Here is a 26,622-nt window from a genome sequence, read left to right as displayed (position 1 = left end):
ATTTCCTCGAACACATTGTGCACGTCGGCCGTCGCCTCAACAAGTGAGCTCGCCGGCGCTATGGTAGCCGCCGCGACCGTCGCACGCCCTGCAAGTTTCTTCCTCGACGGCTTGGAGGAGCAGGAGCCGTCCGCCAACTTATTCTTCTTCGCGAAAACCTTGCCTTTCTTCGGTCGCGCCGCATTTGGGAGCTTCGAGAGGGGGGCACGTGGCTGCACGGCGGGCGCCGGCGCGAGGCCAACAGCCGCCGAGGTCATCCGTGGCGGCATGAAAAGGCCGCGCGCGACGCCGGTGCTTGGAGGAGCGCCGACAGAGGTGAAGTCAAAGCTCCCCGCGCTAGGGTTTGCGATGGCGGCGGCGCGTCCGCGGAGGGGTCGCGGGTGTACGAAGGGGTGAGGGGGTGTCGGTGAGGGTGTCCATCGGGCCAGTTCGCCGACGGCGGGGCGGGGCGAATGTGGCGCGAGCGTTCGAGCGTGCGGCGTGCGGAAGCGAACGCACCAAATACACAGCGCGCGATGGCAATTTAGACAACGCGCTATAATCTATATGCCGTACGCGCGTTTATAGCGTGTCAGCTAGAGTCCATTTTCCTATTGCGCGCGTTAGAAAGAGCAATTTTGAGACGCATCGCTGTTTTAGCGTGGCCGTTGAAAATGCTGTGAGAGGTGCACACTCGGGTTGGTGCACGAGTGTAGTCTTTCAAAAAATAAATGAGAGAAACCAGGAATCAATACCTGGTCCCATCATTGTTGGACAGCGGTCCAAGCCAATACGCTAATGTCAATTTTGTATTAAAGAATCTATGCGCCCTCTACTTGAGGCTCTTTCGGGTCGTTTTTCCTTTTATTTCTTTTATTATTTTGTCTCCTCCATTTTTTCATTCTTTCTTACATTTTGTTTCTTTGTCTTTGGTTTTTTGCATTTTATTTTCTTCTTCATTTTTGTTTGGTTTGCTTTTTTCTGCTTTTTTTTCTTATGATTGTTTTCGTTTTGCTCTACATTTTCGTATGTGTCAACAACATTTTCTAGTAAGCGGCTAACATTTTTTGTATACATGTTTAACTTTGGCCGAACACTTATTCATCCTCTTTCAAACAATTGTTCAACATTTAAGTACTTATTAAAAAATTTCAAATATTTGTTTATTATTTTTAAATACTCAACATTTGTAAACACTTATTCAACATTTTAATATTTATTAAATATTTTTAATACGTGTTCCACATTTTTTGTATGGTCCCTCAACTATATGAAATGCTTATTCAACATTTGGTTGAATGGTTGTTCAATTTGTTTTATTATTAAAAATTTGCTAATATTTGTTCAATATTTTACAAATACAAATTGAACATTTCTAAAATTCTTGAAAATATTTGAAATGTGTCTCTGAAGTGTGTTTTTTGTATATATATGTGTGTGGAATATTTTAAAGTATAAAAAGTTAAAAATAAAGCAAAACATAAGAACAGAAAAAGAAAAAGAAAAGCGCCGCGGCTGGATTGGCCAATCTATGCTCTCCCCAAGGGTATGCTTGCCCCCCGTGCTGGAAAACACTATTTGCCGATCTTTGCTATGTCAGGGCTTCGCACAGTATGACGGGAGAGCGACATGATCTGGGATGCGGAGATCCCAGTTTTGGAACCTTTTAGACTTTCTCAGCCGTTTTTTCCGGTTTTAGGAACTTTCTAAAAGATTCCCCGAAGTGTCTTTTCCTTTTATTTTGTCTTTTGTTCTTTTTTGTTTCTATTTCCAAACTGTTTTGGATTTTAGAAAAATGTTCTGTATTTTCAAAAAATGTTCGGGATTTTCAGCAATTAGTCTTAAAATACAAAAAATGTTTTTCTTATATAGTAAAATGTTCTGGATTTTTTTTTAAAAGTACTGGTTTTCAATAAAAGTTCTTCAAATTCCTAAAATGTTAATGCTTTCACTCAAATAAATCTTCTGGTTTTTCAAACAATGTTCTGAATTTTTGGCAAATTTTTGGGATTTAAAAAAATTGTTCTTAAAATTCGAGAAATGTTTTTGCTTTTTTGAAACATTTCTCGTATTTTGAAAAATTGTTCTGCAATTTTTTACAATGTAATGGACTATCAAAAAATGTTCTGGATTTTCTAAAATACTTCCCAAAATTGTTCTTGTTTTCGAAATTTGTTCCCGAAATTCAAAAAATCTTCGTATTTTCAGAAAATGTTCACGTTTATGGATTTGTTTAGGATTTTCAAGATTGTTCTCATTTTATTTTATTTTCTCAGTATTTATAAAATATTCGTGCATCTAAAAATTGTTTACGCTTCCAAATTTATTTGGGGTTTCTGAAGCATTTTCTTTCTGTTTCTGTTTCAAAAATGGTCCGGATTTTCATAAAATGTTCTGTATTTAAAAACAAAAACCGGATTTACAATTTTTTTCATCAAATTCTAAAAATGTTTTTGGCTTTTCTAAAAATATTCTGGAATTTCAAAAAATGTACTGGGTTTTCATAAAATGTTCTTCAAATTCAGGAAATGTTTCTGCTTTTTTTGCAAAAGATGTTCTGCAATTTCATTAAATGTTTTTAATTTTTAAAAAATGTTACATATTTTCAAAATTGTTCTTCATATAGGAAAAATGTTTTTGATTTTTACAGAAATGTTCTGTATTTAAAAAAACATTCTTGAATTTAAAAAGAACAGGAATATTTAGAATGTTTTTCAAAAGATATTCTTGTTTATTGAAATTTGTTCTCAAAATTTAAAAAATGTTTTTATTTTCGTAAATTGGTCGTGTTTCTAAATTTGATCAGGATATTTCAAAACTGTTAAAATTTTCAAAATTTGTTGTAAAGATTTAAAAAAATGTTTGTGCTTTTAAAAACTTGTTCACGCTTTAACATTTTCTTCGCGGTCCCAAAATTGTTCGGGATTTTTGAAAATTGTTCTTGGATTAAAATTTTGTTCTCAAGATTCATAAAATGTCCGTCCTTTAATAAATTGTTTGTGTTTTCAATTTTTTTCATTGTTTTAAAGAACGTTCATGTTTTAAAAAAAAGATTTAAGATATTTAACGTTTGTTCATTTTGATAAAAAAGAAAAAAGGAAAATGGGAAGAAAAACGACCTAAAAAACAAAATAAGCAGAAAAGGAAAAACAAATCTACAGCGTTGCTCGAAGAATGGCCGGCCAGTCGGGGGTCGCCTTGTGCGTGGGAGGGACTCCCTGCCGCAGCAAGAGGACTTCCCCCGTGAGCTCGCTTAAAGGGAGATATAGGGGCTCTCGGGCCGGTACGATTGCTGCTTGTAGGGTAAGCTCGGCCGAGGTAGGAAGTGCGTGTATTTCTATTTCTGTTACGAGAGACTGAGAAAAATAGAGTAAAGTGGTTTACAACTTTTTATAAAAGTTGCGAGTTTCGTCAAATATTATATGTGTTTTTCTACTAAAAAATTGTGAATTTCTTTAAAATATTATGACAGAACTCTCGTTCAAAGTTCATATAGCTGTTGTGCCATTGTTTGTGTCAAGCAGAAGCATGCAACCAGCCGGCATAAACCAGATTTCTGGAGATACACATTTGGTAAACGTTTCCAGCCGGAGCGTCGGCCGAAAGGTTTCTGTCGGATCCATCAGCGACATTAGATCTCACCTAATCGTAGGTTCCTTTTTCTTTTTTCCTTTTTTTTGCCCGCCTTATCTTCTTCCCTCGTGTCCCTCCCCACGTAGGCACTCCGACACGCCCCACGCGCCCTCTGTGATGCATCGGCCACCGTCGAGCGAGCTTATTCCTCGTGCATTTTTTTCTTCTTCTTATATACTATATATTGAGACTTGGTTAAATCTCATTCGACTGAAACCTAGCCACACTCTTAGATTAAAGGATCTGGGGAGGTTTGACACACTTATTTCCGACACCGAATCCTCTAAAAGTATGATATTGTTTATGATATCAGCCAGTTCGTATAATTCCATTTAATATTGAATCTTACGGACCAACTTACAATTCACACATTACAATAGGAAAATAAAATTTAAAAATAATATCAACTTTTACAGTAAGAATCATCCTCTATACAATGAACAATGAAGTATCCATGCAAATCCTTGCGTGCATCTTCATTTGTTCTTATTTTGCCCTAATAACAAATAAATCCAGGTCCCAACTTCCGCAGGCACGTACTTACCCAGGTTGATTATATAGCTCTATGGCTTAGTGAGGCCATTGGAGCCACACCTCTTGAACTCTGGCGGCGGCGGAGGCAGGCTGGTCTCGGGCGTCGGGCCGTTCTCCACGATGAACGCCGTTGCCATGCCCATGATGATGTGGAACTCAAAGTGGCAGTGTAGGTACCACATCCCGGGGTTGTCGGTGACGAAGCGCACAGCGGCCCATCCAGTCCTAGGCACCTGCACCGTGTTCCTCAGCTGCGGGTTGTGGTAGTTGAACTTGTCTGGGTCCGTCTTTGGGTTGTAGTTGCCGAGCCCCGTGGCGAGGACGAAGAAGTCGTAGCCATGGAGGTGCATGGGGTTGGAGTCGCTCTGCAGCAGCGCCGTGCTCTGGAAGATGATCTCCACCGAGGTGTTGTACCTGAACCTCCTTAGCTTGGTGGCCTTGAACGTCGGCTCCAGCGCCTTCTCCATCGGCCCCGGCGGGATGAGCGCGCGGTCGGTGTAGTTGTACGGGTGCGGCGGATGGTCGGGGAGGTCCTCCGTGTAGAGCCCACTTGTCCGGCCGTCGTAGTACCTCTCGAGGAGCGACGCGTTGGTGGGGTGGCGGAAGGAGACGTTGTTCATGGTGGCCACCACGATGGTCTCGGGGCTCCGCCCACGCTCGCACGTCTTGTTGGTGCCGCGGCAGATGGAGCCGAGGCCGAGCGCGAAGAAGAGGCGCTCGTCGACGTGCATGGGGACGCGGTGGCGGTCCGGGTGGGCGAGGCCGGTGAGGTTGCTGTGGAAGTAGTAGGACGGCATGGTGTTATGCTGGCTGGGCATGAGCGGCGTCGGCACCGGCAGCCCGTTGTTGGTCTTGTTCCGGGAGGATCCGGCGTAGCGGACGAGGCCGCGGGACACGAACCCCGGGATCTGCGGGTCGGGCTCCGGCGGCTGGTTTGCGAGCGCCACCATGTGGTAGTGCGCCGGCGGGGCGTCAGCTGCCATGAGCACGTCGATGGCCTCCCCTGGGGCGACGGACACCATGTCCGTCTTGTACGGCGTCAGGTAGTAGCCGTCGGCGCCCACCACCGTGAACGTGTGGCCTGCGACCTTGAAGTAGTACTCGGAGAAGAGCGCCGTGTTGACGATCCGCAGCAGGTATGTCTCCCCGCGCACCACGTCCAGGACGAAGCTCTCCTCCGGCTTGCCGGAGCAGTTGCTGAGGTCGCCGAGCTTACCGTTGATGGTGGCCGACAGCGGGTTGTCGTCGAAGTTGCCGTCATGCATCCTCCGGTCGAGCTCGACGAGGTCGAGCTCCCACCACTCGCCGATGATGATGGGCACGTCCTTGGCGGGCGTCGGGAACGGGTACTTGCCGGCCTTGGGGCGGATGATGAAGGCGCCGGCAACGGTGGCGCGGAGGCAGGTGACGTGGGCGTGCCACCACAGCGTGCCGACCTGGCCGGTGACGTTGAAGCGGTAGACGTGCTCGCCGCCGGGAGGGATGGGGCATTCGGTGACGAAGCCGGCGCCATCGGACCAGCAGCTCATGATTTGCCGGACGCCGTGCCAGTGGATGGTGAGACCATGAGGGAGACGGTTGACGACGTGGACCACAACCGTGTCGCCGTCGGTCACGTCGATGGTCGGGCCAGGGAGCTGCCCGTTCACCACGTAAATCTTGGTCGTGTTGCACAGGTGCGTCTGGTTCATCTCGTGCACCTGAAAACCATTAATGCATATATATATATTAGTCAAACATACGCCAACTGATTACTCAACACTTAACCACTCCTATATAAAATAATCAACAGGCTATAGATATATATACGGTAGTCAAATACAGTATACGTAAGTGATTAGTCAACAGTTAACTAATCAAGAAACTTGATAGCTAGTGACAGTTGGTAAAAAAAAAACCACACAAGCAAGTTTACTATCGTCACGACTTGGATAAATCGATAGTAAACCTACCGAGAAGTTGTCGATCAAGAACATGCCTTGATGAAATAGATAGATAGATAGATAGATAGGTATTGTATACTCACCACAAAGGTGTGTTCCACGACGGCCGCCTCGCCGCCGGCCGCCGCTGCCAGAGCCGCAAGGACCAAGGCGCAGAACAGGGCTGCCGCCATGGAGAGCTTCTCCATGCTTTCTTGCTCTGCAAACGCAGTGCTATGCCACTCTCGATGGGTAGTTAACTCGCTGCTCAATGGAAGGGTGGTTTGCTAAGCCTGTGTTGTGGCCTATTTATACACTCGAGGGACAAGGCGCCGGAATCCTACGGCCGTTTGCAATCGTTGACTTGACCAGGCTAATCAAACCAAGCGACATGAAATACCATGTTGATATCATGGATCGTGGCACCAGCTAGAGGAGAGGCTTCATAGGAAGACCGTGATGTGAAGGGAGGTTACAGATTAGCATCATTGAAGTGGCCACCTAACATTTCGCCATGAGCAGTTAGTTAGTTAGTTTACTACAAGTACTTGATAATCCAGAGAATGACAAGTCAATCGCGGCTATGTAACTAAGCTAGCTAGAGCCTAGGCGACGAGCCGGCGTGAGAAAGTGCAGTGCGCACTGAGTTATCGCGGGTTCAAAAGACGTTCACGACATCAAATCCCGTTCTATCTTTGCATCCGAGCTCAAATGAGGTCAGGTGAACAGTAAATTCGACATAATATTTTTAAAAAGTTTTTAAAAAACCTAATTTTCTTTTAACAAAGTTTGACAAATGTTTTAAGTGCTCGTAAAATTTCATCATGAAATCACATTTTTGAAAGTTGTGATAAAAAAATAAAATCAAAACTCTAAAAATGCTACTTTCAAAAGCATTTTGGAGCACTTGTTTTTTGCCACCACTTTAAAAAATATGATTTTAAATTAAAATTTTGCAAGCTATTAAAACATTTCTCAAAATTTTCTGTAAAAAAAATCAGTCTTTTCTAAACATTTTTCAAATATTTTCTGAATTTACTGTTCATCCAAGCTCATTTGAGCTCGCGTGTAGAACATCACTTTCCCTGTATAACTTCTATCTCAGGTCAAATAGTGCAAAGTTTGATCAAACTTGTTAAAAAAAAACTACCAACAGCTACAGTATCTAGTATATAAATAAGTGTGTCTAGGGCCCATCTAAATGTAACATAGTTCTTACATATCTAAATGATTGAATCAAACATGAAAAGAAAACACCAATACAAATCTTCGTGCAAGATTAATGATATAGGTCTTAGATTTTTTTGGAAAATGAGGTTAAAATCCCCGACCTCTGCATCAATCGATGCATACAACCATCTTTATTTATTATTCAACATTGTTCTAACAGGAACATACATCAAGCCACCGGAATCCACCTCTCACACCTATAAAACTGGATAATATGGAGTGCTCTCACTCCTCATGTCTAAAACCGATGCTTTCGCTGATCCATCAACATAATATCAGATCTGACCGGAGGCGCCGCCGACCAGTCAACCATGGACACATCTCCTCCTGATCTGCCCTCCCCACAAAGCCGCCGGAGCAGCACCGTACCGCCGAGAAAGGCGAAGACCGAAGGGCGATCTCGCACCGTCGGTCCCTCCAGACCGTGGGGCTGCAACCTAGACCCCGCCGTCCCCATCACCGACGGTGCCCGGGCTTAGGCGGTGCACGTCTCTGGTGACGACGAGGTGGAGGAGAGGAGTGAGAGAACTTAGATGTGTGATATTTATCTCATATATGTGGTTTACCAGAACTGTACAAAAATATTTTTTATTATGTATTTTTTGATTAATTATGTATTCAATGATATATTTTATTATAGTTGCTAATAAATTTTTCTATAAATTTGATCAAACATTGCATCGTTTCACTTGGGACAATTTTTTAGGAAGTTCTTCTAGAGAGGGAGGGAGTATATATATTTTTAAGTAACCTATAGTTAGGCGTCCATGAAGGGGCATCAGCACGGGAATCGGTCGCCCGTAGCTGTTAGCTGCAAGACCTAGGTTACGCAAGGTGTGAACTAATGGTATTCTCCTTAATCAAATCGAAATAAATTTAAACTACAGTATCACTACCAACAAAGACTGTGTCCACCTAGCTACCTCTACCAACAAAGACTGTGTCCACCAACCTCTACCAACCCAGCATCGGTCAGAGTCTGACTACGATATGATGCTTCATTCGGCTAACAGATAGTGCACGGCGGTGGATGTTCCACGCTGCAGCCTGCAGGCAAGGCATACTAGTATTTTATTACTCCGGAAGCCTTGACTTATGATGCGCTATGTGTACAAGTCCAAACCATCACCCGCTACTAAAAAAAGTCCAAACCATCACCACAGTCTCTATACTATTTGTTTTCAGTGGGCAAAAATGCGAATTTGCTGTTTGCAGCTGAACTTTGGTTTTGAGGAAACGAACTCTTCTCATTCTCATGTTTATACGGCGGAACTTTTCCTGCTTGCTGGTTAATTTTGACATTTTACCTGGTCAAAATCTATTAATTAATCATAGCGATCGGCGATCTTACATTACAAAGGGCACCATCGTTTGTAGATAAGATATGTGGAAAGGAAAAGAAACATATTCCTTGATAGACTTCGTGATACAACTGGACCATGGACATGCTCTCAAAGTACCGGCGAATAACTCAAACAATGGTCAAGACGATGGGTGTAGCTAATACGATCGGTAGTGAAAGTCGTTAGTTGAAAATTCAACGGTACCAACGGGAAATTTAAGATAGACTTCGCGTCCGCTGTTGCGTAAATTCAACGGGATAAAATTAAGGCTAAGAAGCCACATTACTTTTCCCGATCATTGTCTCTACCTCAATATTTCAGATAAGTGATTCGCATGCAAGGCCCGGGCTACACACGGCATCTATCTATCTGACGGATGACGCAATTTATTTAATCCATTCAAAACACACCACTCATGGCTTGCTTGTTCTACACACGGCGTCTATCTGACAGAATATCGACTTGTTTATGAGATGAAAACTCCTAGCTTGTTCAACAAACGATGGATCTTATTCAGTTAAAAATAGAAGATACAAACATAATCAACATACACCCAACTTCTACGGACTCTATATATATAACACACGTAAATAAACACATCGGCAAATAGTAAAACCATAAGATACCAAAGATGTATCTAGGAAAGAAAAGGAGAACTAAAACTATCAAAACAACTACCGCCAAACCATATCAACGACTACATCTGTACCAACCATCTATTTATATCACAAGGACGCAACTGTCGCGAGCCTTTTGCGTTTTCTGTCGATTCGCCGGTGTCGGCATTAATTTCTTTTTCATTTTTTTCTATTTTTTGGGGTGTGTCTGTGTTGGTTCTGTTCCAACACCTATCGTCGGATGTTCCGGTTGGTTGCTTTGTAATACAAAGCAAAGAAAAACCCTTTTTCGTCTATCACAAGGACAACGAGAAAGGTTATTCAACAACAACACCTCTAGGAAGGTACTGTGCTACTTGTGATAGTGTTGGAAGTCTCCAAAGAGGAAGGATAATGTAGTATAGTAACATGTAGTATTTCCCTCAATTATTAACCAATATTTATTAAACGAGAAGAAGACTGCACACAAGCAATTCGAACGGTACCTGTACACACACAGTGGCGGAGCCAGCTCGACCGGAGAGTCGGGGCAAAGTACATGACACTCCTGGATGATGGTTGTTTGCCCCTAAAAAATGATGACTTGCTCGGCCGGAGAGCCGGGGCAAAGTACATAACACTCCTGAATGTTGGTTGTTTGCCCCTAAAAAATGATCACTTGATCTCCATTTACTGCTACTTTTCATATGGGGATCCATGACAGAGCTCGGGCAGCTGCCCTTGGTAGCCGGGAGGTGGCTCCACCACTCCACACACAAAGTAAATGCTTGCAACCAACAAAGGCATGAGGGTTTCAATCCACTTGTTTCCTCCAAGTGCAAGGATTAAATCTGATAGTGATAGATATGCAAATAAAATAAAATAAATAAAAACAGAGAACAATTGTAGGTTTCTACAAATAACGGATAATGGATCCGGGGAACATAAGTTCACTAGAGACATCTCTTTCATAAGCATAGCAACGGTGGGTAAACAAATTATTGTATAATTGAAATAATAGCGTATAATTATAGCTATGATTCATGGTGTCATGATGCACGTATAGGCATTATCTCTATGACAAGTTGACCGTTAAACTTACTCACTACAGAACTACATACAGAATAAAATAAATGTATCTATAATTTAAAACATGTCTATATACATCTGTATTTAATCCCTCAGTAAAAACTATAAAAACTTCTATTTAAGAATGGATGGAGTAGAGGCGAGGCTTGATGGAAAGACCATGATGTGAAGGGGGATTACAGATTAGCATCATTGGCACGTATGCTACTTTTTGCTGCACCGGTAAAAGGTCACCTAACCTTTCGCCTTGAGGGGTTGATTAGTTTAGCACGACTTGAGAATCCAGAGAGAATAACAAGTCAATCGTGGCTATGTAATTAAGCTAGAGCTTAGCTGACGAGACTTCCAAGCCGGCGTGAAGAGAAAGGGCATTGAAACTGAGTTAACGCGGGATCAAAGGGCGTTCACAAGAACAAATCACGTACTATACCGTGTCAAAAAGTTTATCTCAAGTCAAATAGTGCAAAGTTTGGTCCAATTTGTACTCCCTCCCTATCAAAATAATTTTGGAAAAATCTAATTGATAGCGTGCGCATGGCTGCTTTGCCGTGCGGCGGGAGGACAACGTGCGATTTTTTTTTATGTTTGAAATTCAAAAAGTTTTATCTCCAAAACCGTTAATTCAATCAATGATCCGTTTTCACCATTGGCTTTCTCGCGACGAGTTCTTCGAAACTAGATCCCATATCGATATGTTTCGTCAACTTTTTTTTTCATTCAAACTTGCCACATTTTTTGAACCCACTTGCCATATTATTAACCACTTACTTGCCTCAAAAAAATAACTTGATTGTCACTTTTTAATGTTGAATCGTACAAAAGCCTTGTAACAGATTTCATTATACATGATATAAAAGCATGTCATTTGAGTAGAATTTAACGGACTGACACAACAAAACACTACCACAACTACGTTTCAGAACAATCAAATGTCCTTTTGTTACCACACAACATAACAATTGAGGATATAATTCAAAAGATAAATACAGCAAACACCGTGACAACTAATTTTTTTACAATGACTGACAAGTTGTATGGGACAATATGATAACGAGGTAGGATTAAAATGACAAGCACAAAAAATATATGTGGAACTGTGATTTTATAAGCACCTACAAGCTTTATGAGACCACATGACAACTTAGTAGAATAAAAATGACAAGCACATCAAAACATTTTGGGGACTGCATTTATAAGCATCAACAATCTTTGTACGAAACGACATCAAGAAATATGGCAATTAAGTTATTTTTATTGAGCAAGTAAGTGGTTAATAATATAGCAAGTGAGTGAAACAATGTGGCAATTACGGAAGAAAAAAAAGTTTGTCAAAATATGTCGAAATTGGATCTAGTTTCAAAGATCTTGTCGCGACAAAGCCAACGGTGAAAAGAGATCATCGATTGAATTAACGGTTTTGAAGATAAAACCTTTTAAATTTTAAGCATTGGAAAGAATCTATACGTGATGCATGTGCATGCGAGCCGTTGCATGGGAGCACCAGCATGCGGCGCCGCTGCATAGTTAAATCCAATAATTTTTCACAAATGATAGAATAAACTACCAACAATGATAAGAGCAAATAGAAAATTATATTTAATTATGTATTCTTTAAGTTAATTGTGTATTTAATAATTATAATTTTTATTTTAATAATTAATTTGACTTGAGACGAAATTTATGGGAATTACTTTAGAGAGGGAGGAGTACTAAAAACATCTCCAACTCAGACGAACGGTAGGGAGGCCATCTAATTTTTTTACAGCGCCTCAATAGTTATAGTGTTGTGTGATAAGACTTTGTTTTCTAAGAGCATCTCTAACAGCTGCCCTAAATAGGGTAGTGTTGCATAAAAACTGTCATATAGGGTACAATATAGCCAAAAACGTGTTCCAACAGCTGCCCTATCTTCATCAACTGTTCTAAAAAATTTACAGCACTGCCCTAAATTTGGCCCAACTGTTGTATATTTGCAACATCTGCGTGGCTGCCCCAAATTCCATTCCCCACGCGCGTGCAGCCCAACCGTCACCCGGAACGTTCCGTTGCCCGCTCCATCCCCGCCCGCCTCGCTGAATTCCCGCCGCTGCCGCGCGCCGGCGACCACCGTACCGCCATGGGAGGCCAATCCGCACCTCCCCCCGACGATCCCCGGTCCGTCAGACGGCCAATCGCCGCTCTCCGCCGGCCCCGCAGCCACCACCTCCGCCGCGATGCCGCCACCGTCGAGGCCTGGATTCGTGCCGCCGTGATGCCGCCACCGTCGAGGCCTGGATTCGTGCCACCGCCACCACAGATCCTAGCCAGATACTGACCGTGAAGCCGCCGGCGCCGTCGAAACGAGGGAGGAAGGCCGGCACGGGCGCGGGGAGGCAGACAACGAAGAGGCCGGCAGCCGGCAAGGTGAGCGCCGGGACGGCGAAGAAGAAGGCCACTGCAGGCCGCGGGAAACCTCCACTCCCCTCCCGGAAGACATTCAACCGTCGTCGCCGCCGCAGGCCGAGGAAGTGGTGGAGGAGCAGCCGGAGCAGTAGGCCGGGCAACAGGCCGACCCCAACATGTTCGATGATATGTCGCAAAGGTGATTTTTCTTCTTCTTCGTTTTGTTTTGTCAATTGATCATGTGTTGTATCTAAATAGTTTCTTATCCACTTATCTATGTAGTATGGACGATGAAACTTATTTGCAAAACATGAACTTTGCAAATTCCGAGTATGTTGGATCCACGGAGATACCATCGCAAGAAACGGAGGAGGAACTTGATGCCGAGGATGAGGGCTTCGTGGACGTAGTTCCGAAGGGAAGGTCGGGCAATTTTAGCAACGCCGAAGATCTTGTCATCGTTGCGGGATGGAAGAAGATCGGCCGTGATCCGGTCAAGGGCACCGAGCAACATCGCAACCAATATTGGTCAAGGGTGAAGGAGTTCTTTGATGCTCGCAACCCACATGGGAATGATAGAACCGCCGCTTATCTTCGTCATCGGTGGGGGACAATTCAAACCGATTGCGAAAAGTGGTCGGCATGTTTGGCAAATGTGCAAAGGTTAAATCCTAGTGGCACAAATGAGACCGATAGGGGTGAGTCTTATCTTTGTTGTGTGTCTTGTTTCAAGTTTGTCTTATGATTGTTGTGTGTCTTATCTTTGTTGTGTGTCTTGTTTCTTTTTGTGTGTAGAATGCCATGGCACAAAACATTTTCAAAGGCCGTTTGAAGAAAGGGGCAAAGAAGGATGGAAAGAAGGGGAGGACATTCACTTTGCATCATTGTTGGAAGGAGCTAGAGAATGATGAGAAGTGGAAGAACCGTGACATCTACGAGATTCCCAATGGAAAGAATAAGTTGAAGAGTTCATTGGGTGATCTTGTGGATGTTGATGGTGATGTCTCAAGTGATGATGAAGACGATGATGAGCAAAGAAGCCCAACCCCCAACTCCGTTGCAAAGACGAAGAGGCCCGATGGAAGAAAGGCGGCGAAAGAGAAAATGAAGGGGGAAAAGGCCGGCGATGATGACATTCAAAAATCATTGGATGCCATTATGTCTACTCGCATGGAGTTTCATGTTTTCTATGTGATGTGAACTATGATGTCCTTTGTTTTGAGCTACCGTATGGGTTGAACTATGCTATAATTATGTAGATTTGTGTTTATGTTGACTATGACACTATTTTCAGTTTATTTTTAGATGTTTGTGATGATGTTGTGCTTGTTTTCATTCAAAAATGTCATATTTTGGCCACACCCGTTTTGCATCCGTGCCCTATATAGGGCAGCTGCTGGGGCGGGTGCTTCCCTATCTTGGGCTGCTGGTAAAACGGCTGCTGTTTTGATGTCCTATATCTCGATTTTGCCTGCCCTATAATTGAAAAGAGGCTGCCCTATTTAGGGCAGCTGTTAGAGATGCTCTAACAAATGTATAAAAACATGGCGTCTAATCCGACAGCCCCACTTGTAGTTGCCAGCGCGCGTAATCGGGGTCCTAACAATGCAGTCTGGAAGGCAGCGCATTCAAAACTTGCAGCACGGGCGCTGTCTTTTTTGTGCGCGCTCTGTTTTAGAGCTTTTCATAGAGCGTTGTTTTGTGTATCCGACACTCAAAAAGCAAACTTTTTAGCGCCTGGAGTAGTTTTTGGGTGCCTCTTGGAGATGCTCTATGGACATCTCTAATGCCACCCCTCAAATGAGACACCGCATTTGTCTCCCGAGAAGGGGCTTAGTCCACGGACACGGATGCGAAAGGCGAGCACCCAAAACTGGGCGCGTGTGTCCGGTTACATTTTGGAAGAATTTGAACAAAATGTATAAATTTGATGCATATTTGAACGTACTGGAGGATATTTATCATTTTTGGATGATTTTTTACAAAAAACCGGATGTTTTTGTAAAAAATGGAGCAAATTGGTTGCATTTTAACTTATTTCAACTAGACCGGACTTCAAACCTAGACTCAAATGACTGCTTGCTCCTGTTCCCCATATCCGGTCGGCCATTAGCCCCAAGAATGAAGCTATGTTCTTGTGCAGCCATGGGCCCTAGGAACTGAAGCTACTCGCCTCCTCCGTAGGCATGAACCATCTGAAGTGAAGCTATCCGCCTCTACGTCGCCACCAAGCGGCTAATCGCCCAACGATGTTGAGTCCACCAAGCTTGGATTGAACGAGAGGGGAGGACCGGTGCCCTTCATAGGATACAAGAGCTGACGATCTCTCATGTGCTACTCTTCATCGTTGTGAGGGGTGCCCACAGATGTGTCGGCTTCGTGGTCGTGGCGGTGGGTAGTGGTCGAGCTGGTCGCCTTGTCTTCATCCTCGGTCTTGCCGAACACCTCATTCGCCGCCTCGTCGAACTCCTTGTAGGCGGCTTCTAACTTCACCCGACGATGGCGGTAACGTGAACGGTCGAGGTGGATGTCGCGGGCGGAGTGGTAGGACTCCAACGTAGCCTGCTACTCGAGCACGTCCACTTCCAATGTTGTGCACGTGCCGATCGACAGGGAGCAACTTCGCCACATTCTGGTGCTCATGGAGGAGGCAGAGGTTGCAGGCATGGTCTCGTGTGCCCGCCGAACGCACCCTCTCGTGCCTCTAGTACCATGTCCATGTAGTGCGCACGTGCATCTTCCATGGTGATGTCGACATTGGTAACGCGAACCATGGTGCCGGCTCGGCCGCATCCTCCATAGATGTGTCTGCGGCACCGGCCTTCGATGGGCTCTTCCTTCTGGTGCCATGCCAACCGGCCGCAATGACAGCGATCTCCTCCATTTGTTCCGACGATGTGTCGTCCCACAAAGCTTTTGAGCTCAAGAAGGCCATGATGGGTGTGGTGCGGATATAATATAGAGAGCGGAGGAGGGTGAACGGATGTGGCTATGTTGCTGGCCTGGGGTTAAATAGTGGCTAGAGGACATGGCAGGTGGTGAGGTCTTTAACGCTGGGTGGCAGACGGATGGACGTGTGGCACCGAAGTAGGTTCCTCACCAATTACATATGGTTAATGGAGGGAGGTGGATGAACTGTTGTTGTTTGAATGTGGACAGGCGTGGGGTGCACCAAGAAGCGGCACGACGATGCTTTCAACCGACGCGCCGCTTCAATGTCGGCTCCGGTGAGCGGTCACATCCGCTTTGGGCCGGCATCAATGCGCCGTTGACGCTCTGAAGTTGTGTTGACCAGCGTCGAGCGGGAAAGCTCGCGGGCGCAGGAGGGGGTTTTGATGGGTCAGGTTAGTGAGACGCGGGCGAGGAAACCGATTCGAATCCCCGCACCCCACCCCGCCAACCATACATTGTTTTCAGTTTGTGAGAAAATGTGCGTTCGAAGCGGGTTGGTGGACCGATGCAAGCCCGCACTGGATGAGAAAACAAGTCCGAATCATACGACCAATTACGGATGATTTTAGAGTCAACGTTAAAGAAGTCCTAAGTAACCTAGTTGGGTCTTTATTGTCTCAACGTGTTTAGACGTCCATGAAAGTTAGCCTCACGACTTTGGCTACAGAACGTATCGCTTTTCCTTGTAAGAAAACCGAAATAAATCCATTTCAAACTACAATACTACGAGTACTACTATGCAAAAACTGTGACCACCAATCTTTACCAAGTACCAACCCAGCATCGGTCACAGTCTGACTACGATGCTTCCTTGGGTAACAGATACCGCACGGCGCAGGATGTTTCATGGAGGGAGCCCTTGACTTATGATGCACTATGTCCAAAAGTCCAGACCATCACGTTTATACGGTCCTGCTTGCTGGTTAATTTTGACAATTAACCTGGTCAAATATTATTTATTAATCATAACAGTCGACACGACCACGGGGTCTTGCATTACAAAGGACAGCACCTTCGAAGATAAGATATGTGCAATGGAAAGGAAACATTCAGACAGTGCTCCTGGATTTCTCGATCGACTTGGCGATATATACAACTGGATCATTGACATGCTCTCAAAGTGGCGGTTAACGCGTCAAATAATTGTTTCTTGAAAGAAAAAGAAAAATGTATAACTTAAAAGATCGGTGGTGAAAGTCATTAGTTCAAAATTCAACGGGGCCAACGGGAATCTGAGATAGATTTCATGTCCGCTGTTTCTACAAAAAAAGATAGGTTTCGTGTCCGCTGTTCCGCAAATTCAACATGACAAAACCAAGTTTAAGAACATCTCCAACAGCGGCACGAAAAATTCATATCCAATAGAATTTTTAGCGCATCACTGTAGCATTTTTAATGCGCGGGACCAGAGCATCTCCGACAGACGCGCCCGCGGCGCCCAATCCAGCAGCCCCACCTGGAACGACCCAGAGTTTGCAGCGCGCGTGAGCCGAAGCCTCAAATATAGTCCGTGCGATAGCATTTTTCAGAGTGTGCCCAAAATCTTTTAGCGCGCGCACAATTTTACAGCCTCTGTTGGAGCTATCTGGCGTTCAAAAAACGAATAATTTTGCACGTGGAGTACTTTTGGGTGGCTTCTTCAACATTAATCCGTAAATTTACTCACGCATCCGTCTGCAGACAGGGCTTCAGTCCGTAAATACAGATACGGAGCCCGGTCATCTAATGCTGCCCGCATACATTTTAAACCGCATTTCTACAGACCAGATGAAACTTATGCAACCCAGCTGTTTTTTATATAAATAGAAAAACATTCATTACAAGTCAAACATTTTTCATTTAGAAGAATGCGGCGAACCTAAGCCTATCCTATGAGGGCGTTCGGCTTCCACTTTCTTTGTATTTTGGCTTGTTGACCCCGTACTTGATATGTTGTCTTCATGAGCATTTGCAGGGTTTAACACTCATGAAGTGAAGGTATGTCCCCCGAAGAGCAAGATCAGAACATGGTAGATGGACCGGTACTTCACTTGGGACATAATGTCTTGCCACCTTCCATGCACTACTCATCCTTGGAGGTGTCCACCGATGTGCCCATCGCTGATACCCGTGGACGTGAGGTCGATATGATGGAAGTTCACGGTCGTCCTTCACTGTCCATTTGCCACATGCGCCTCTGAAAGTTGGATGGCGACGTGTAGGACGCGCAACCGACAACGACGTTCTCATCAGCGGCCGCCTGTGCCACCGTTGCATGTGCCACAATGAGCACACGCGGCCCGTAGAGTGCCCGTTGCTCCCCATTTAAGTACATGTGCGCTTCGACAATGGTATTGAACATGTGCGTTAGATATCCGCCCCTTCCAGTAAACTCTTCTCTGACATTGAACATGCAGGGACATCGAAGACGTGTCGCGGGCGGCGCATTGTGCAACGCGCCGCATCAATGCCGTTGTCAATGAGAGGCCGCGTCCGCTCTGGGCCGACATCAATGCAGAGTGGCCATTCTACAACGACATGAATGAAGGTAGATGACGATGAATCGGAACACGCATGGACGCGGGTGGAATGTTTTTGGTGCGTCAACTTTCTTAAGAGCATTTGTGGCAGTGGACCAAACGCTCGTAAAACCTCCTCCCCCTTCTTGGTTTGTCTTCGGTTTACTTGAAAAAACGCGCCTTGACCAGTTTGCGGTCCGATGAATGATTGTATTGAATGACAAAACACATCCAAACGGACGGACAGACATTTATGGGTAGTTTGAGCATCGATGTTAAAGACGCCCTAAGAAGCGACACTATTTTTCCTATCACTCCTAGTAAAAATTTAGATAATCAAATGACTCGCATGCAAGGTCCGGTCACCCGGCGTTTATCCCACAGATTGACCAAAAATATTTAATACATTTAAATGCATATACACCATTCATCTTTTACATATAGGACGTCGTTTATAAGAGAAAAACTCCTAGAGTTTTCAAAAAATGGTGGGCTCTATTCACTCAAAAGCAAGAGATACAAACACAATAAACACATTCCAACCTTTGCAGACTCTACATAGTTAGGATATACATAACCAACACCAACAACCACAAAAGTAAACACGTAAGAAAAAGGTAAAGTCATACAAGCTCAAAATTATATATAAGCAAGACACATAAAAAAATAGTGATAGGCAAAATATATCAACTATTATCCGCACCATCCATCTCTTCACACCACACGAACAATGAGAAGGGTTCTTCACAACAACGTATTCAGAAAGAAATGACGTTCAAGTGCTACCAACACGGGAACCAACTACCAAAGGTTAGATTATAGGTTTTGACCATGAAAAACAAGTCTCAGCAATGCCTTTAACAAGGTAATGAAAGAAAAATATGGCTCTTGCCAGGTAGCTAACTTGGGCTAGACCCAGGATTTTCACCCCTGTGCTCGAGACCATGTAGTCGAGAAGCACCATCAAATCAAAGTCAATCTTGTGTTGTCACCACCATTTTCTGTGGTACGAGTACATGCGCTAGGCTGGAAATCACATCGTCCTCGTTGCACAAGCATATCCTCAGTGGCAGCCCATCATCCATAGATGTATCTCACTAGTGGAAAACGGGCCTTTGGCCGGGACCCTTTAGTTCCGGCCTGCCTCTAGGCCGGGACTAAAGGCCCGGCCACGTCGCCCCAATTCTCAATGCCTCCCTCGAGGCTTTAGTCCCGGCCCGTAAGGAGCCTTTAGTCCCAGTTCGTGTCCCAAACCGGGACTAAAGGGCTACGCGGTGGGCAGTGGTGGTGGCAACCGTTCGTATCCCCCTTTAGTCCCGGTTGGTGGCTCAACCCGGGACTAAAGGCCTAACACGTGGCCTGCCGTAGTGGTGGCAACCGTTGTTATACCTCTTTAGTCCCGGTTGGTGGCTCAACCCGGGACTAAAGGCCCAAACGGTTTGCATCCCGCTTCGTTTCGGGCGATGAAAAGCACGAACCGAAGCAGAGTCGCCATTTCTCTGTTTCTTCTTCTCTCTCGCTCTCGCTCTGTTCTTCTCCTCTCTTCTTCCCTTCTCTTCTTCCCTTCTCTTCTTCCACCATGCCAACTCGCTTTGGAGAGGTGCTCGTACATGGCAAGACCAAGCTCGATGTCGTGTACACGAACGAGAGCAGGGAGATGTCGTATTTTCTTGAACAGTTGAAGGAACGATGGCTTGACGCCGCAATGGATCATGATAAGTTCTTGGGGCTTGACCTGGAGTACACGGCCGATCAACGCGGTGTTGCCGTCATCCAACTATGCTTCGCACACCATGTCTTGATCTTCCAATGGGCGAGGTAAGTTTTGAGGCTTTCTTTGATCCAAGGTAATGACATTGTAAGTTTATTTGTTTCAATCATAGTTGGTTCCCTTCAAATAGTTGTAGTGAAACAATTTTGATTAGTTGAAGGGGAACACAATCTGATTGGAATAGCGTTCCATAATCTGAAAAATCGTATTAGAATCAACTAGTGTTTAATATGTTCCAATGGAATCATAGTTGGTTCGCTTCAAATAGTTGTAGTGAAACAATTTTGATTAGTTGAAGGGAACACAATCTGATTGGAATAGTGTTCCACAATCTGAAAAATCTGATTGGTTCAATATGTTCCATTGAAATCATAGTTGTAGTGATACAATTTTATGCGGTGTTGTTTGATCCAAGGTTATGAAAATTGCATATAGCTAGTGATCTCTCTAGGTTCCATTGGATAGCAATATGATATGTCATAGTCATGAAAATTGCATATAGCTAGTGATCTCTCTAGGTTCCATTGGATAGCTATAGTGATCTCTCTAGGTTCCATTGCATATGTTCTATTTGAATCCTAAAGATAATTTTCTCTTTAGTTGTAGTGAAACATTTTTCCTTATTGCAGCAGTATGTAACATTTGTTCCATTTTAATTTGTTTTTGTTGCAGTAGTGACAAGCATTGTCCAGAACTCATGGACTTCCTTCGCAGCGTCATCACTTGTGCTACCGTTGACATAACGAACGACAAGCTGAAGATGAGGCATAGCTTCGGTATTGAGATACCAATTGGTTACCTCATTGATCTCCAAACGGTATTCAGGCTTCGACATGTCAGGACTTCGATGGCTCATATGACAGTTGCCTTGATCGACGAGGAATATGGTGATATGAAGACCAATTTCCCAAAGTCTCAGCACAAACTTTGGGAGAAGGCCCCACTTGATCGTATCAACATTGAGTATGCAGCAAAAGATGCATACGTTTCATACGAGTTGTACCGCAAGATTCGAGTCATCAACTATGGCCAGCGTCACCTCGAATAAGGTGGACATTCTGATTCGAGTCGTCAACTATGGCCAGCGTCACCTCGAATATATATATCTATGATAGCTATTATTATGTACTGTTTGGACTAGTATCATGTACTGCTTGGACCAATTTATATATGTCTAGTTTCTGTTTGTGCCATTATAGTTTCCAAATTTGAATGGTTTAGCCTTTTCTAACTTCATTTGCTACTTTTGAATGGTTTAGCCCTTTCTAACTTCATGGTATCATGCATTTCGACCACATATATATACAAAAAGTCTTCAGTTCAAATAAGTTCAAAAAATGAAATTCCTTTTGTAACTGATCTGTTTTTGATTAAAACAGTCATTTAAAAATGAAAGACCATTAGTCCCACGTGGCGTGCAGTGGAACCACGTGGCGTGCAGCACGTGGCGTGCCGCGGAACCACTTTTGTTGTGGGGGTCGCTTTTCCTTCTTCTCCTTGTGCTAGATATTTGTTATGCATTAGGGAAAGAAGGAATAGCGACCATCATCGACGGTCAAAAAATCAGGTGAGGGAGTGTCCACCATACATGAGAGAAGAAGAATGCCGACTGTTGTTGTGGGGGTTGCTTCTCCTTCTTCTCTTTGTGCTAGATATTTGTTATGCACTAGGGGAAGAAGGAGTAGCGACCATCATCGACGGTCGAAAAATCAGGTGAGGGAGTGTCCACCATACATGAGAGAAGAAGAATGTCGACTGTTGCTGTGGGGGGTCGTTTCTCCTTCTTCTCCTTGTGCTAGATATTGGTTATGCACTAGGGGAAGTAGGAGTAGCGACCATCATCGACGGTTGAAAAATCAGGTGAGCTAGTGTCCACCATATATGAGAGAAAAAGAATGTCCACCATATACCATAGGTGAGCTAGTGTCCACCATATATGAAATTGTTGAAATTTTGTGATGTGCCTTTGAATGGTGCATTTTGAACACAAAAAAAATATGGAGTTCAAATAAGTTCAAAAAATGAAATCCCTTTGTACAATCTGACTTTATGGTATCATGGTATCATGCATTTCGACCACATATATATATATATAAAAAGTCTTGAGTTCAAATAAGTTCAAAAAATGAAATCCCTTTTGTAACAAATTTGTTTTTGATTAAAACATTCATTTAAAAATGAAAGACCATTAGTCCCACGTGGCGTGCAGCGGAACCACGTGGCGTGCCGCGGAACCACTTTTGTTGTGGGGGTCGCTTTTCCTTCTTCTCCTTGTGCTAGATATTTGTTATGCATTAGGGAAAGAAGGAATAGCGACCATCATCGACGGTCAAAAATTCAGGTGAGGGAGTGTCCACCGTACATGAGAGAAGAAGAATGCCGACTGTTGTTGTGGGGGTTGCTTCTCCTTCTTCTCTTTGTGCTAGATATTTGTTATGCACTAGGGGAAGAAGGAGTAGCGACCATCATCGACGGTCGAAAAATCAGGTGAGGGAGTGTCCACCATACATGAGAGAAGAAGAATGTCGACTGTTGCTGTGGGGGGGTCGTTTCTCCTTCTTCTCCTTGTGCTAGATATTGGTTATGCACTAGGGGAAGTAGGAGTAGCGACCATCATCGACGGTTGAAAAATCAGGTGAGCTAGTGTCCACCATATATGAGAGAAGAAGAATGTCCACCATATACCATAGGTGAGCTAGTGTCCACCATATATGAAATTGTTGAAATTTTGTGATGTGCCTTTGAATGGTGCATTTTGAACACACAAAAAGTATGGAGTTCAAATAAGTTCAAAAAAATGAAATCCCTTTGTAAGAGATGAGTTCTCGTTCGAAACGCTGATACTTCGAAAGAGATTGTCCGTTTTGTACACGAAGTGCATCCAGTTTTTGTCGTAGCCCTCTTAACTTTTTAACACATGCTATGTGGGTGAAATGATAATAGCATGCCAACTTTCAACATTTTCAGAGTTCATTTGTAGTGCTTTTCAATTTCAGGGTCAACTAGCTCAAAAAAAAAGTAAATGCACGAAGAATACCAAATGAAGTCAGAAATTGTTGAAATTTTGTGATGTGCCTTTGAATGATGCATTTTGAACACACAAAAAGTATGGAGTTCAAATAAGTTCAAAAAAATGGAATCCCTTTGTAAGAGATGAGTTCTCGTTCGAAACGCTAATACTTCGAGAGAGATTGTCCGTTTTGCACACGAAATGCATCCAGTTTTTGTCGTAGCCCTCTCAACTTTTTAACACATGCTATGTGAGTGAAATGATGATAGCATGCCAAATTTCCACATTTTCAGAGTTCATTTGTAGTGCTTTTCAATTTCAGGGTCAACTAGCTCAAAAAAAATAAGTAAATGCACGAAGAATACCAAATGAAGTCAGAAATTGTTGAAATTTTGTGATTTGTTTTTGAATGGTGCATTTTGAACACACAAAAAGTATGGAGTTCAAATAAGTTCATAAAAATGAAATCCCTTTGTAAGAGATGAGTTCTCGTTCGAAACGCTGATACTTCGAGAGAGATTGTCCGTTTTGTACACGAAGTGCTTCCAGTTTTTGTCGTAGCCCTCTCAACTTTTTAACACATGCTATGTGGGTGAAATGATGATAGCATGCCAAATTTTAACATTTTCAGAGTTCATTTGTAGTGCTTTTCAATTTCAGAGTTAACTAGCTCAAAAAAAAAGTAAATGCACGAAGAATACCAAATGAAGTCAGAAATTGTTGAAATTTTGTGATGTGCCTTTGAATGGTGCATTTTGAACACACAAAAAGTATGAAGTTCAAATAAGTTCAAAAAAATGAAATCCCTTTGTAAGAGATGAGTTCTCGTTCGAAACGCTGATACTTCGAGAGAGATTGTCCGTTTTGTACACGAAGTGCATCCAGTTTTTATCGTAGCCCTCTCAACTTTTTAACACATGCTATGTGGGTGAAATGATGATAGCATGCCAAATTTCAATATTTTCAAAGTTCATTTGTAGTGCTTTTCAATTTCAGGGTCAACTAGCTCAAAAAAAATAAGTTAATAGTTTGGATATTCAAAATAATTACTTTTGAAAATAGAAAATAGTTTTCCATTATTTATTTAATTTCAAACACTTTTCATTATCATAGTTTTGTCAAATTCTCAAATATGCAAAAAGAATTTTAATAAACATAGTTTTTAATTGAAAATAACAAAATAGATAATAATTTGAATAGTCAAAATAATTACTTTTGAAAATAGAAACTAGTTTTGCATTATTTATTCAATTTCAAACACTTTTCATTATCATAGTTTTGTCAAATTCTCAAATATGCAAAAAGAATTTTAATAAATATAGTTTTTAATTGAAAATAACAAAATAGATAGTAGTTTGGATAGTCAAAATAATTACTTTTGAAAATAGAAAATAGTTTTGCATTATTTATTCAATTTCAAACACTTTTCATTATCATAGTTTTGTCAAATTCTCAAATATGCAAAAAGAATTTTTAATAAACATAGTTTTTAATTGAAAATAACAAAATAGATAATAGTTTGGATAGTCAAAATAATTACTTTTGAAAATAAAAAATAGTTTTGCTTTATTTATTCAATTTCAAACACTTTTCATTATCATAGTTTTGTCAAATTCTCAAATATGCAAAAAGAATTTTTAATTGAAAATAACAAAATAGATAATAGTTTGGATAGTCAAAATTATTAATTATGAAAATAGAAAAAAATTGAAACTATATGAGAATTTATAGAGAAAATTCAATCTAAATTCAAAGTGAACTCACTTTGAATTCAGGTTGAATTTTCTCCATAATTTCGAATATAGTTTCAATTTTCAGTGAGTTTAGGCCCGTAAGCCTGCTTTAGAGAGGAGCTCGATGGAGAAGTTGCGATGGGGCTTATAAACAAGTGTTAATCCCCCTCGCTGGGCGAGCTGGGACTAAATTTATCGTGCAGCCGAGGAGGGGCTGTAGTCCCGGGTGGAGCCACGCCCCGGGACTAAAGACACCCTTTAGTCCCGGTTGGAGCGCCGCGCCGGGACTAAAGGCCCCTGCTTCCCGCCTTCTGGTCTGCCGAAAAAGGGCCTTTAGTCCCGGGTCGTGGCTCCACCCGGGACTAAAGCTGGTCTTTAGTCCCGGATCGAGCCCCGAACCGGGACTAAAGATCCACCTATATAAGCGGGAGTTAGAAAATTTCCAACCCAAATCGCATTTCCTTCTCTCCTTCTTCCTCGTTCTCCTGCCCGGCGCGGCACAGCGACGAACTCGACGACGCCGTCAGGCTGCCCGCTGTCCTGCTCGCCGCCGCCTGCCGTCCTCCTCGCCGTCGCCGTCGTCCTCCTCCCCAGCACTCCGGCCAGTAGAAGAAAAGAAGAAAAAGGAGAAGAAAAGAAGAAAAAGGAGAAGAAAGGAAGAAAAAGGAGAAGAAAGGAAGAAAAAGGGAAGAAAGGAAGAAAAAGATTTTTTTGTCATTTAATTCCTATTGTTATTAGATTTGTGCTAGATTATTAGGGTTAGTAATATTTAGAATTAGGAAAAAGGAAAATAAGAAGAGGAGGAGAAGAAAAGAAGAAAAAGGAGAATAAGAAGAGGAGGAGAGGAGAAGAAGAGGAAAAATAGAAGAAGAGGAGAAGTAGAAGAAGAGAAAAAATTAGAAGAGGAGGAGAGGAGAAGTAGAAGAAGAGAAGAGGAGAAGTAGTAGAAGAAGAGGAGAAGTAGAAGTAGAAGAAGAAGTAGAAGAAGAGGAGAAATAGAAGAAGAGGAAAAATTAATTTAGGGTTACAAGAAGAATAAATATTGTATAGTGTATATGCTTAAGTGTTAATAGTGTTTCTTAGATTATTGCTTAATTTTGCTATTGTATATGCTTAAGTGTTAATAGTTTAATTTTGCTATTGTATATGCTTAAGTGTTAATAGTTTATTTTTAGCAAGAAAAATAATAGAACTATTTTATTTTTTTAGTTCATTTTACGATGCCTATCCCGCATCCTCGTCGTCGACTCGGCGGAGGACACCTGCTTGATCAGAGGGGCCCTGTCCGGGACTGGGCTCCGCCCGGCTGGTATTGGGAGGTGCTACCTTCCGGGGGGCGTAGGTTGGTTAGGAGCCAGCCCATCGTTGACCCGATCCTCGTTTGGTGGCGGTCGCATGGGCCAGTGAGGGTGCCGAGGCTTCCGGACACCGCGGAGGTGGTACGTCACCGTGTCAGCGAGGAGGATGAGCACGTCCGTCGCTACATGGTTGCGTTGGAGGGCAGGTTCGAGCATACCTGGCAGGTTCTTCGGGGATCTCACTAGAGCTATGATCCTGTGATGGTTCCTTCTCTTTGGGTGTCCACCGCCCGCGCCGATACCCGTCGGGCGCTACGGTTCTAGATGTATCAGTGATGCTATATGTATGATAGTATTCGAGGAGTATTAGTGATAATATTCGACGATGTACGGACGAAAGAGATGATGTATTTGCTTATAATTGAATGCATGCTAATTTGAATACTACTTCATTTTACGATTTGGTTTTGCTTATTGAATGCTCAAATTGGAAAAGTACTCCTACTTTGAATACTATGCAGAAATCTAGGAGTCCCGGGTGGAGCCACGACCCGGGACTAAAGTTGTTTTGGAACGGAGTTCCTGATAGAATAATTCTTTTTTGGTACAAAGGTTAAGAGAATCCGTTTTTTGCAGAACTATGGATCCACAT

General features: G+C 43.1%; 1 protein-coding gene across 1 annotated transcript; it reads right to left on the bottom strand.

Annotated features, from left to right (window-relative positions):
* Positions 1 to 3,937: 3,937 nt before the first annotated feature.
* LOC123440786 (laccase-19) lies at positions 3,938 to 6,347 on the bottom strand. Its single transcript, XM_045117333.1, has 2 exons — positions 6,173 to 6,347; positions 3,938 to 5,846 (listed from the first exon to the last, which is right to left on the bottom strand). Exons 1-2 carry the CDS (start codon positions 6,275 to 6,277, stop codon positions 4,176 to 4,178), a joined length of 1,776 nt encoding a protein of 591 aa, XP_044973268.1. The 5' UTR covers positions 6,278 to 6,347; the 3' UTR covers positions 3,938 to 4,175.
* Between the last annotated feature and the right edge of the window lie 20,275 nt (positions 6,348 to 26,622).

Source organism: Hordeum vulgare, chromosome 3H, assembly GCF_904849725.1.
Source record: "Hordeum vulgare subsp. vulgare chromosome 3H, MorexV3_pseudomolecules_assembly, whole genome shotgun sequence".
In the NCBI taxonomy this organism is placed as follows: Eukaryota; Viridiplantae; Streptophyta; class Magnoliopsida; order Poales; family Poaceae; genus Hordeum; species Hordeum vulgare.
Note: the sequence above shows the minus strand (reverse complement) of the source record. Positions and strands in the feature narration are given on the sequence as shown.